This window comes from Salvelinus namaycush, chromosome 10 (assembly GCF_016432855.1).
Source record: "Salvelinus namaycush isolate Seneca chromosome 10, SaNama_1.0, whole genome shotgun sequence".
NCBI lineage: Eukaryota > Metazoa > Chordata > Actinopteri > Salmoniformes > Salmonidae > Salvelinus > Salvelinus namaycush.
Window position 1 is genome coordinate 9,690,970 of NC_052316.1, and position 12,339 is coordinate 9,703,308.

At 45.6% G+C, this 12,339-nt stretch overlaps 1 protein-coding gene across 1 annotated transcript in view; it reads left to right on the forward strand.

Moving 5' to 3' along the window:
• Positions 1-12,339, forward strand: part of frem1b (Fras1 related extracellular matrix 1b) — a 60,430-nt gene that overhangs the window by 19,132 nt on the left and 28,959 nt on the right. The window contains 4 exon segments of the mRNA XM_039003075.1: positions 4,425-4,610; positions 5,776-5,972; positions 6,317-6,542; positions 10,571-10,715. Of these exon segments, the coding sequence (XP_038859003.1) occupies positions 4,425-4,610; positions 5,776-5,972; positions 6,317-6,542; positions 10,571-10,715 (754 nt within the window).

Here is a 12,339-nt window from a genome sequence, read left to right on the forward strand (position 1 = left end):
GTTTTTCAGCGGCAGGGACTTGGAGACAAGTCAGGATCGAGGGAAAGATGAACAGAGCAAAGTACAGAGAGATCCTTGATGAAAACCTGCTCCAGAGCGCTCAAGACCTCAGACTGGGGAGAAGGTTCACCTTCCAACAGGACAACGACCCTAAGCACACAGCCAAGACAATGCAGCAGTGGCTTCAGGACTAGTCTCTGAATGTCTTGAGTGTCCCAGCCAGAGCCCGGACTTGAACCCGACCGAACGTCTCTGGAGGGACCTGAAAATAGCTGTGCAGCGATGCTCCCCATCCAATCTGACAAAGCTTGAGAGGATCTGTAGAGAAGAATGGGAGAAACTCCCCAAATACAGGTGTGCCAAGCTTGTAGCGTCATACCCAAGAAGACTTGAGGATGAAATCGCTGCCAAAGGTGCTTCAACAAATTACTGAATATAAAGGGTCTGAATACTTATGTAAATTATATATTTCAGTACTTTTTTTTATACGTTTGCTACAATTTCTAAAAACCTGTTTTTGTTTTGTCAGTATGGGGTATCGTGTGTAGATTGAGGTGAAAAAACTATTTAATACATTTTAGAACAAGGCTGTAACGTAACAAGATGTGGAAAAAGTCAAGGGGTCTGAATACTTCCTGCATGCACAAGATGTGTGTGTGTATATATATATATAAACTCAAAAAAAAAAGAACCGTCCTCTCAATGTCAACTGCGTTTATTTACAGCAAACTTAACATGTGTAAATATTTGTATGAACATAACAAGATTCAACAACTGAGACATAAACTGAACAAGTTCCACAGACATGTGACTAACAGAAATGGAATAATGTGTCCCTGAGAAAAGGAGGGATGAAAATCAAAAGTAACAGTCAGCATCTGGTGTGGCCACCAGCTGCATTAAGTACTGCAATGTATCTCCTCCTCATGGACTGCATCAGATCTGCCAGTTCTTGCTGTGAGATGTTACCCCACTCTTCCACCAAGGCACTTGCAAGTTGCCGGACATTTCTGGGGGGGAACGGCCCTAGCCCTCACCCTCCGATCCAACAGGTCCCAGACGTGCTCAATGGGATTGAGATCCGGGCCCTTCGCTGGCCATGGCAGAACACTGACATTCCTGTCTTGCAGGAAATCATGCACAGAACGAGCAGTATGGCTGGTGGCATTGTCATGCTGGAGGGTCATGTCAGGATGAGCCTGCAGGAAGGGTACCACATGAGGGAGGAGGATGTCTTCCCTGTAACGCACAGCGTTGAGATGGCCTGCAATGACAACAAGCTCAGTCCGATGATGCTGTGACACACCGCCCCAGACCATGATGGACCCTCCACCTCCAAATTGATCCCAGAGTACAGGCCTCGGTGTAACGCTCATTCCTTCAACGATAAACGTGAATCCGACCATCATCCTGGTGAGACAAAACCGTGACTCGTCAGTGAAGAGCACTTTTTGCCAGTCCTGTCATAGGCGATATTGTTGCCGGTGATGTCTGGTGAGGACCTGCCTTACAACAGGCCAACAAGTCCTTAGTCCAGTCTCTCTCAGCCTATTGCGGACAGTCTGATCACTGATGGAGGGATTGTGCGTTCCTGGTGTAACTCGGGCAGTTGTTGTTGCCATCCTGTACCTGTCCCGCAGGTGTGATGTTCGGATGTACCGATCCTGTGCAGGTGTTGTTACACGTGGTCTGCCACTGCGAGGACGATCAGCTGTCCGTCCTGTCTCCCTGTAGCTCTGTCTTAGGCGTCTCACAGTACGGACATTGCAATTTATTGCCCTGGCCACATCTGCAGTCCTCATGCCTCCTTGCAGCATGCTAAAGCACGTTCACGCAGATGAGCAGGGACCCTGGGCATCTTTCTTTTGGTGTTTTTCAGAGTCAGTAGAAAGGCCTCTTTAGTGGCCTACGTTTTCATAACTGTGACCTTAATTGCCTACCGTCTAAGTTGTTAGTGTCTTAACGACCGTTCCACAGGTGCATGTTCATTAATTGTTTATGGTTCATTGAACAAGCATGGGAAACAGTGTTAAAACCCTTTTCAATGAAGATCTGTGAAGTTAGTTGGATTTTTACGAATTATCTTTGAAAGACAGGGTCCTGAAAAAGGGATGTTTCTTTTTTTGCTGAGTTTATATAGATACACACTCTATATCGAGAGAAACATATGAGCCATATATACTTGTATAGAAAGAGACATATAAAGCTGTAGATAAAGACATTTTAAAGAGAGCCATTTATAGAAACATAGAGAGACATATTTAGACACACTCTATATATGGCTCTAGATCAGGGTTGTCAAACTAATTTTGCCCTAAGGGGGCCGCATTGGGTCTTCAACGAGGTCTGGAAGGCCGCACTGAAAATTGGCTATATTTCCTCGCCGTCAAAATATACAAAAGATAGTCTATCCATCATTTTCTGAATTTTTGATACTCCCTGACTGCTGGCTTTAATTTTGGTGATTATTAGCAAGCTAGAGGCCACAAGAAACTGCATAAATGTAGGTCCATTATTGTTCTCCACAGTTTTCTTTTTTTTACCAGTCATTTGAAAGTATATTAAGTTCCTTTTCCCCCCAAAAGAAAAAATCACATCTTGTATTTAAAAAAAAATATTAGTAGTATTTTTACTTCAACCACCCGCAGGCCATGTTGGAGCCTGGACACCTCTGCTCTAGGTGTAAACAAGGAAATACCAGAGACGCCTCATCTTTCTTTGTCTTGTCAATGCCGCTCTATGGGGAGCTGGGTGCATCGAACAAGACAAGATTCCCCATCACATCAGTTCTATTGTTGTGTAAAGGTTTAACTACTTTGTGATAATCACAATCCCCTTAATGCCGGTAAACACACGCTCAGTAATTTCCCAGCCTGCCCTCTGCTTTGAAGCGGGGAGCTCGGTGGCAGGTGGTAGAAGGCATTGCGCTAGCGAGAATCTCTTAATCAGCCTGAGTACACACACTCTGTACTGGGAGAGGCAGCAGGGCGAGCATTGTGTCCCCCCACACACACACACACACACACACACACAAAACATACATGGATTCCTGTGGACGGCGAGGGAACGTCTCTCGCTAGAGCCCGAGCCAAGAAGAGGGATTGGACCATAAAGCCCCCTGTGTGTGACCGGCAACTTTGTGGTTATCAATAGGGAACAGTGACCATTGGGAGAGAATGAGAGGACTAAGAAGGGTGTTAGGAGATGGGGAGTAGAGACTGAGGGTGGCTGGTGTGTGTGTGTGTGTGTGTGTGTGTGTGTGTGTGTGTGTGTGTGTGTGTGTGTGTGTGTGTGTGTGTGTGTGTGTGTGTGTGTGTGTGTGTGTGTGTGTGTGTGTGTGTGTGTGTTTGGTGGTGTGTTTCTTTGTGTGTGTGTGTGCGCGCGTGCGTGCGTTTGTAGGTTAAAAAGGGGTTTGTTAGGGCATTTAATGGAAATCCCTTGCTGGGTGTTGTTATGAATTACTGCATGGTGTTGTGGTGTGTTATTGCGTGCAGAGGGCACACACACAGCTGGTCGGGATTATTCCTCTGCTGAGTTGGGGAGGGGAGCTAACGTTAGCGAACTGGTGGGCGCCGAGCAGACACCAATTCCCCACGAGAGCCACCGGACAATGAAGGCCTCAGCAAACAAAAGACAGAAAGGAGCATCCCTTGCTCACAAAAGAAAACACGTTAGGCCTCCCTGCTACCCCTCTTGCTGCCAAGATTATCTATCCCGGCCTGCTATACCCCATCTCCACCATCATCAGCTAATTTGCTAATCCCAGCCAAGAAAAAAATGAATATTTATTCTTAATCTTCACCGCCGCATAGCAGGCCCACAAAATCCGGAGTAGTTTGCAGGGGAAATGTAGTGGTCTAATTAATTTGCATTGAATAAAGAGACCGCATCAGAGAATTAGCGGAGCGAAACAAAAAGGAATCCGGCTTTGCCTCTTTCCTTGTTTGGTGGACAATGTTTTTTATTTTTTATCACCTGTATCCCAGACATTTGGTCATTAACTACACACACACACACCTCATCCCCCCTTGGATCAGGGTGGATCCTGATCCAAGCCTTCATCCCACCATTGCCCATTCTCCATTCATTATTTATCAGTGCTGTAAATGGGTGCAGACTCCAGCGAGCAGGGGCATGATGGCTTTATCAGCAACCAGGTGGCAGCGTGCTGGCCGAGTGCCGAGAGAAAGAGAGAGAGAGAGAGAGAGAGAGAATGTGAGAGAGGAGAGGGAGGGAAGATTGGCATATGTTTAGGGATGGATGGATACATTTACATTTACTGTTTTTCTCTATCATGTCTACTAAGCTTCTGAAACCATTACTAAAAATGTGAGAGAATTGCGAGAGAGAATTCCATGGCAATTATTTCATGTCATCATTTCATGTGTCTTTCACTGTCATTTCGCTCTGTATGTCCCTGTCAGGTGACATGTTTGTGGTGGACGAGGGCTCCTCAGCCTGTCTATGTGGGGGAGTGCTGGGGGCCGAGGACCCCGATACGTACCCTGAAGAGCTCCTCTTCCTCCTGGAAAACCCACCCCTACAGGGCTTCCTGGAGAACACCCTGCCCTCACCAGGCTTCGAGAAGAGCAACGCAGGCCTCAGAGTGGGTCAGTGGCACACAGATCCTTAAGAGTGATAGCCAAATTGGGTGGAAGTTCCCAGACCTGTGTCTGAAGGCCCATAGTGACAGAATCAACAATAATCCGTTGTTCTTTTCTGCCACCTCTAGGAGTTAGCATAATTAGCATCGTCCAAATTCGTGAATGTTAACAGCGGTACTGATGTTAGCGAAGCTGCATTGCAAGCAGAAACTTCCTCAAAAACACTTCAAACTAAGTTCCTTAGTTGGTGCAGGGATTATTTAAGCATGAACTATTTCCACGTGTACAGCAGTCTCAAAGCCACAACTGTTTCTGTTTGCTGTAACATGGACAATAAATGTATATTGCATTGCATTGTATTCCATTGGGCACTCGGATTGATAACCAGCTGTAAACAAACTCACCAGAGGCTTGATGGAACTACCAGAGCATTGGAATATTACTGCAAAAAGAATGACATTCTCGCGGGCAAGACAACATGGACAGGGTCTTTGCGAGCATACCAGACGCTACCAAACAGTTTGAAGTGTTTTTGAGGAAGTTTTGGCTTGCAATATATCTTTGCTAATGTCGGTACCGCTAATACATGAATGAATTTGGAAAATGCTAATTTTATTCTAACTCCTGGCTGTGGCAGAAGTAAACAATGGATTATTGTGGTTTCCGTCAATATAGGCCTTCAGACACAACTCAAGGTAAGGGGAATTCCACTCAAATATAGATTTAGCATAAACTATCCCTTTAAGCTTTTTAGTCAAAAGGTTAGCCATGGTTAGTTCAAAGTTATCCATGGTTAGTTCAAAGTTGGCCATTAGTTATCTTGCTGATATCTACCGACACAAACTATTATGACTGTTTAAAAAAAAAAAAAATGTATTAATCCGGCTCGAAGGACAAGTAATTCAATATACGGCTTGAAGGACCAATAAGCCTTTTTAACACGTTATATCATGCTTATATGGCAGTAAAGCTTTGTGAAAAATGTGTTGTTACCACATTTGAATGAGGTACCGCCTAGGCCCACTCTTCTCCCGTACACTGCTGTTGTGTTCTGTGCACTCAGTCTCAGACAGTATGGACCATGCACGCAGTTAACTCTAAATCGACAAGAGTACAAAGAGAAAAGATTCATTTCTACTCATACCCTGCTGTGTTGTTGTGGTGTGTTCAGTTTCATTCAGCCTGCTCCACCTCAGAGCGGGATACATCAACTACGTCCAGGCGGACCACCAGGGGACTGAGCCCACCGTGGACCAGCTGGTGATCAGTGTGAGCGACGGGAGGCACAAGTCTCCCCCCATCCCCTTCTACATCATCATCCACCCCACCAACGACGAGACTCCCTCTCTGACACTTAGCAACTTCACTGTAAGTCGCCTCACATCCATCCATCCAACGCTTTTAAGTCTTTGGCCATGTTTAAATACTTTGCTGTCATCCCACTGCTCTGGCATGACTTGATGGGTCTAAGCTATGGAGTGGAATCTTTGCTTTCGCATTTCCAACCGTGTCAGACCAATGATTACCTCAAGGAAGGGAGTGAAGGAAGGAGGCATTTCACAGTGTTCAAACAGGTCCATGGTCTGCGACGGCGCCTTCCCTCTCTTCCTATGATGCCTCCTCCCTCTCCTCATGCCATACCTGCTTAATTTCCTTTCTTTCTTTCCCTTCGGTCTCATCCTCCTTTTCCTCATCCCTCTTTTTTCCCCCAGGTGATCGAGGGAGGGATAAAGGAGCTGAGTCCGGCCATTTTGAACGCGTTGGACTTGGACGCCCCGGCGGACATTTTGACCTTCACAGTATTGGTTACCCCAGCCCACGGGACCCTGCTGAACGGGATCTATGGAACGGAGTTGAGCCGCTATAAGAACATGGGCCCCAAGCTACTTCTGCAGAGCCTGATGGTACACACCTTCACCATGGAGGAGCTCAAACAAGGTGAGACACTTGATTTTGATGTATATGTCTGAAGCACCACTGTAGCCCAAAAAGTATTTGCCCTTAGGGGACCAAGAATGATTTAAACAGAATTGATTTGAATAATCTTGTACAGTTTATGGTGGAAATATTTCCGTAAACTATACAGGAGCGTATGGCTTACTGTAGGCCTGTCTTTTGTTCCATGCACCTGGAAGAATTGTTGTGCACTTTGTTAAGTGCATGTTTTTGAACTATAGTAGGGCAGCGGTTGCCTTCATGTATCACTGTGTCTTCGTTCAGTTTAGTGCCATATGTTTACTAGTGTCGTTTGTTAGTCTATGCCTTTCTGAGTTTGAGGTTGTTGGGTTGTTATTCGGGGGGTACAGGCATTACATCCAACTACAAGGCCAGCCTGCCCCTTCCTCCCCCTCCGTTCCCCCAGCCTGGGCTGTGCCTTCCTTCCAGAGGGCTGTACGTTGTGTTGTCGTCGTTGTCGGGGGTCAGGCCCCTGCTGAACAGATGCTCGAGACAGAGGTCGCAGAGCGCCCGTGGTGCTGCTGCTGCCTCCGCTGCACACTGTCCTTCCAACTGCTCTCTCTCTCTCTCTCTCTCTCTCTCTCTCTCTCTCTCTCTCTCTCTCTCTCTCTCTCTCTCTCTCTGCTGCTGCCTGCACAATTACCTCACAGCCACTGTGCACTCTGTTCAGTCACTGAGCACACACACATACATGCACACACACATGCAAGTGCGTACACACGTACACGTACACAAGCATGCACATACACACACACACTCCTTGTAAGCAGCAGACCCATGGAAACATACAGGACCAGTCAAAATTTTGGACATCTTTAAAAAAAAAAAACTATTTTCTACATGGTAGAATAATATCAAGACATCAAAACTCTGACATAACACATGTTTAAACACCAAAAAAGTGTTGAGCAAATCAAAATCTATGTTATATTTTAGATTATTCAAAGTAGCCACCCTTTACCTTGATAACAGCTTAGCACACTCTTGGCCTTCTTTCAACCAGCTTCACCTGGAATGCTTTTCCAACGGTCTTGACAGAGTTCCCACATATGCTGAGCACTTGTTGGCTGCTTTTCCTTCACTCTGCGGTCCAACTCATCCCAAACCATCTCAATTGGGTTGAGGTCGAGTGATTGTGGAGGCCAGGTAATCTGATGCAGCACTCCCATCACTCTCCTTCTTGGTCAAATAGGCCTTACACAGCCTGGAGGTGTGTTTCGGATCATTGTCCTGTTGAAAAACAAATGATAGTCCCACTAAGCGCAACCAGATGGGATGGCGTATCGCTCCAGAATGCTGTGGTAGCAATGCTGGTTAAGTGTGCCTTGAATTCTAAATAAATCACAGACAGTGTCACAAGCAAAGCATACCCACACCATCACACCACCTCCTCCATGCTTCACGGTGGGAGCCACACATGCGGAGATCATCCGTTCACCTTCTCTGTGTCTAACAAAGACACACCACTGTTGGAACCAAAAATCTCAAATTTGGACTCATCAGACCAAAGGACAGATTTCCACCGGTCTAATGACCATTGCTCGTGTTTCTTGGCCCAAGCATGTCTCTTCTTCTTCTTATTGGTGTCCTTTAGTAGTGGTTTCTTTGCAGCAATTCAACCATGAAGGCCTGATTCACGCAGTCTCCTCTGGACAGTCAATGTTGAGATGTGTCTGTTACTTGAACTCTGAAGCATTTATTTGGGCTGCAATTTCTGAGGCTGGTAACTCTAATGAACTTATGCTCTGCAACAGAGGTAATTCTGCATCTTCCTTTCATGTGGAAGTCCACATGAGAGCCAGTTTCATCATAGCACTTGATGGTTTTTGTGACAGCACTTTAAAAAACTTTCAAAGTTCTTAAGATGTTCCGTACTGACTGACCTTCATGTCTTAAAGTAATGATGGACTGTCATTTCTCTTTGCTTATTTAAGCTGTTCTTGCCATAATATGGACTTGGTATTTTACCAAATAGAGCTATCTTCTGTATACCACTCCTTCCATGTCACAACACAACTGATTGGCTCAAACGCATTAAGAAGGAAAGAAATTCCACAAATTAACTTTTATCAAGGCACACCTGTTAATTGAAATGCATTCCAGGTGACTAACTAATGAAGCTGGTTGAGAGAATACCAAGAGTGTGCAAAGCTGTCATCAAGGCAAGGGGTGGCTACTTTGAAAAATCTCAAATATAAGATACATTTTGATTTAACACTCTTTTGGTTATTACATGATTCCATGTCTGTTATTTCATAGTGTTTATGTCTTCACTATTATTCTGCAATAGTACAAATAAAGAAAAACCCTTGAATGAGTAGATGTGTCCAACCTTTTGACTGGTACTGTACATGTAAGAAAAGTACCAGTTCCAACTTATATACAGCTCCCTACAAGCAGTACCGACAAGCATCAGTCAACTGAGGAGCCCCAGCCCAGAGAGAGAAGGACAAACACTGTGGGCCACAGAGACAGACACATGCAGCTAGGGCCACAGAGCCCTTAACACCCTAGCCTCCCTAAACCTAGCACGCTCAGATGAGTCCTCATCCTGAACACTTGTCAACAACACCAGATCCCCTCCCTCCCCCTGCTGCCTGGCATGGAACAATGGGCCAGGCGAGCAGGAGAGACCTGTCAGAGCCATCCACCAGGGCACCGCAAACAAGGAAGTGGGCGTCTGCCAAAAAGCCACATTACTTCTGCCTATGCGGCCTTTATGGACTGCGACCCGTGCCAACGCACTGATTCAAAAAAAGTCCTGATCTAAGGAGAAATAGAGGAAAAACAGGAGGAGGAGGACAGAGGAGGATAGAGGAGGACCTATTCAAGGATGTAACCTGATTCCCAGTCACTCATTCGAGTGGGGGACACAGGGAGATTAAACATACTCCTGCACCCGCCACATGTGCTGTACAGGCTGTGTGTGTTGACCCCTGAGTCCATACCCCCCACCCTCACCCACCCCCCTTCTGTCCCAATCGTCCACCTCACCCATCCCCAACTTCCCTTCTCTCCCTCCCACCATTCCTCTGCAGCAGAGGTAACTCTGGGTCTTCCTTTCCTGTGGCGGTCCACATGAAAGCCAGTTTCATCATAGCACTTGATGGTTTTTTGGACAGCACTTGAAGAAACTTCCAAAGTTCTTAAGATGTTCCGTATTGACTGACATTCATGTCTTAAAGTAATGATGGACTGTCATTTCTCTTTGCTTATTTCAAGCTGTTCTTGCCATAATATGGACTTGGTCTTTCACCAAATAGGGCTATCTTCTGTATAACACCCCTAACTTGTCACAACTCAACTGATTGGCTCAGAAGGAAAGAAATTCCACAAATTAACAAGGCACACCTGTTAATTGAAATGCATTCCAGGTGACTACCTCATGAAGCTGGTTGAGAGAATACCAAGAGTGTACAAAGCTGTCAAAGGCAAAGGGTGGCTACTTTGAAGAATCTCAAATATAAAATGTATTTGAATTTGTTTAACACTTTTTTTGGTTACTACATGATTCCATATGTCTCATTTCATAGTTTTGATGTCTTGTAGAATAATAATAAAGATAAAAAAGAACCCTTGAATGAGTAGGTGTGTCCAAACTTTTGATTGGTTCTGTAGGTGAACAAGGCTTTAGGTCAATCTGTTTGGTTTGGCTTCTTCAAAGACCGTAGCAATAGTGAAAATTGCCAGTGTGTTTGTGTGATGAGCCCAATTTGATTTTGTTGAAAAAACTAGTGGAATATGTGATGCACTGAGAGCACTCCTTTTTCGCAACAGCATATTACAGTTCTTGGAAAAGCCCGTTTCTCATTTCGACCACATTTAAGTTTTTAGTAGAAATACTTCAATGTCTCTACCCTAAAAACACACGTTTACACACGTTGCTACTCTATTTACAACGTGACCGAACACCCCAGCCCAAAACCCAACCAAACTGTCCTCCCGTTCACCCTCTCCCACCGTTCTCCCATCCTCTCCCTGACTCTTCCCCTCTTGGCCCCTATCTGCAGGAATGAGGATCATGTACATGCATGATGACACGGAAACCCTGAAGGACTCGTTCACTGTGCAGCTGACAGATGGCCGCCACACAATCCAGGGGACCGCTCACCTCCGTGTCCTACCAGTCAACGATGAAAAGCCCCGGCTGCTAAAGTAAGGATAAGAAGAACGCCCTGGGAGGAACACTCAGAGCCAAGAAGGGGATAAGGGAGGGTTGGGTGAGAAAGGGAAGGGAGGTGGAGGAAGGGGTGGAATGAATGGTGGGAGGGAGAGAAGGGAAGTTGGGGATGGGGGAGGTGGAGGATTGTGACAGAAGGGGGGTGGTGAGGGTGGGGGGTATGTACTCAGGCGTCAACACACACAACCTGTACAGCACATGTGGCGGGTGCAGGAGTATGTTTAATCTCCCTGTGTCCACCACTCGAATGAGTGACTGGGAATCAGGTTACATCCTTGAATAGGTCCTCCTCTATCCTCCTCTGTCCTCCTCCTCCTGTTTTTCCTCTATTTCTCCTTAGATCAGGACTTTTTTTGAATCAGTGCGTTGGCACGGGTCGCAGTCCATAAAGGCCGCATAGGCAGAAGTAATGTGGCTTTTTGGCAGACGCCCACTTCCTTGTTTGCGGTGCCCTGGTGGATGGCTCTGACAGGTCTCTCCTGCTCGCCTGGCCCATTGTTCCATGCCAGGCAGCAGGGGGAGGGAGGGGATCTGGTGTTGTTGACAAGTGTTCAGGATGAGGACTCATCTGAGCGTGCTAGGTTTAGGGAGGCTAGGGTGTTAAGGGCTCTGTGGCCCTAGCTGCATGTGTCTGTCTCTGTGGCCCACAGTGTTTGTCCTTCTCTCTCTGGGCTGGGGCTCCTCAGTTGACTGATGCTTGTCGGTACTGCTTGTAGGGAGCTGTATATGAGTTGGAACTGGTACTTTGCTTACATGTACAGTACCAGTCAAAAGGTTGGACACCTACTCATTCAAGGGTTTTTCTTTATTTGTACTATTGCAGAATAATAGTGAAGACATCAACACTATGAAATAACACACATTGAATCATGTAGTAACCAAAAGAGTGTTAAATCAAAATGTATCTTATTGTTGAGATTCTTCAAAGTAGCCACCCTTTGCCTTGATGACAGCTTTGCACACTCTTGGCATTCTCTCAACCAGCTTCATGAGTTAGTCAACTGGAATGCATTTCAATTAACAGGTGTGCGTTGTTAAAAGTTAATTTGTGGAATTTCTTTTCTTCTTAATGCGTTTGAGCCAATCAGTTGTGTTGTGACAAGTTAGGGGTGGTATACAGAAGATAGCCCTATTTGGTAAAAGACCAAGTCTATGTTATGGCAAGAACAGCTTAAATAAGCAAAGAGAAATGACAGTCCATCATTACTTTAAGACATGAAGGTCAGTCAATGCGGAACATTTCAAGAACTTTGAAAGTTTCTTCAAGTGCTGTCCCAAAATCCATCAAGGGCTATGATGAAACTGTCTCTCATGAGGATGGCCACATGAAAGGAAGACCCAGAGTTACCTCTGTTGCAGAGGATAAGTTCATTAGAGTTACCAGCCTCAGAAATTGCAGCACAAATAAACTCTGCTTCACAGAGTTCAAGTAACAGACACATTTCAACATTACTAAAGGACACCAATAAAAAGAAGAGACCTGATTGGGCCAAGAAACACAAGCAATGGACATTAGACCATTGGAAATCTGTCCTTTGGTCTGATTTGAGATATTGTGGTTCCAACCGCTGTGTCTTTGTGAGACGCAGAGTAGGTGAA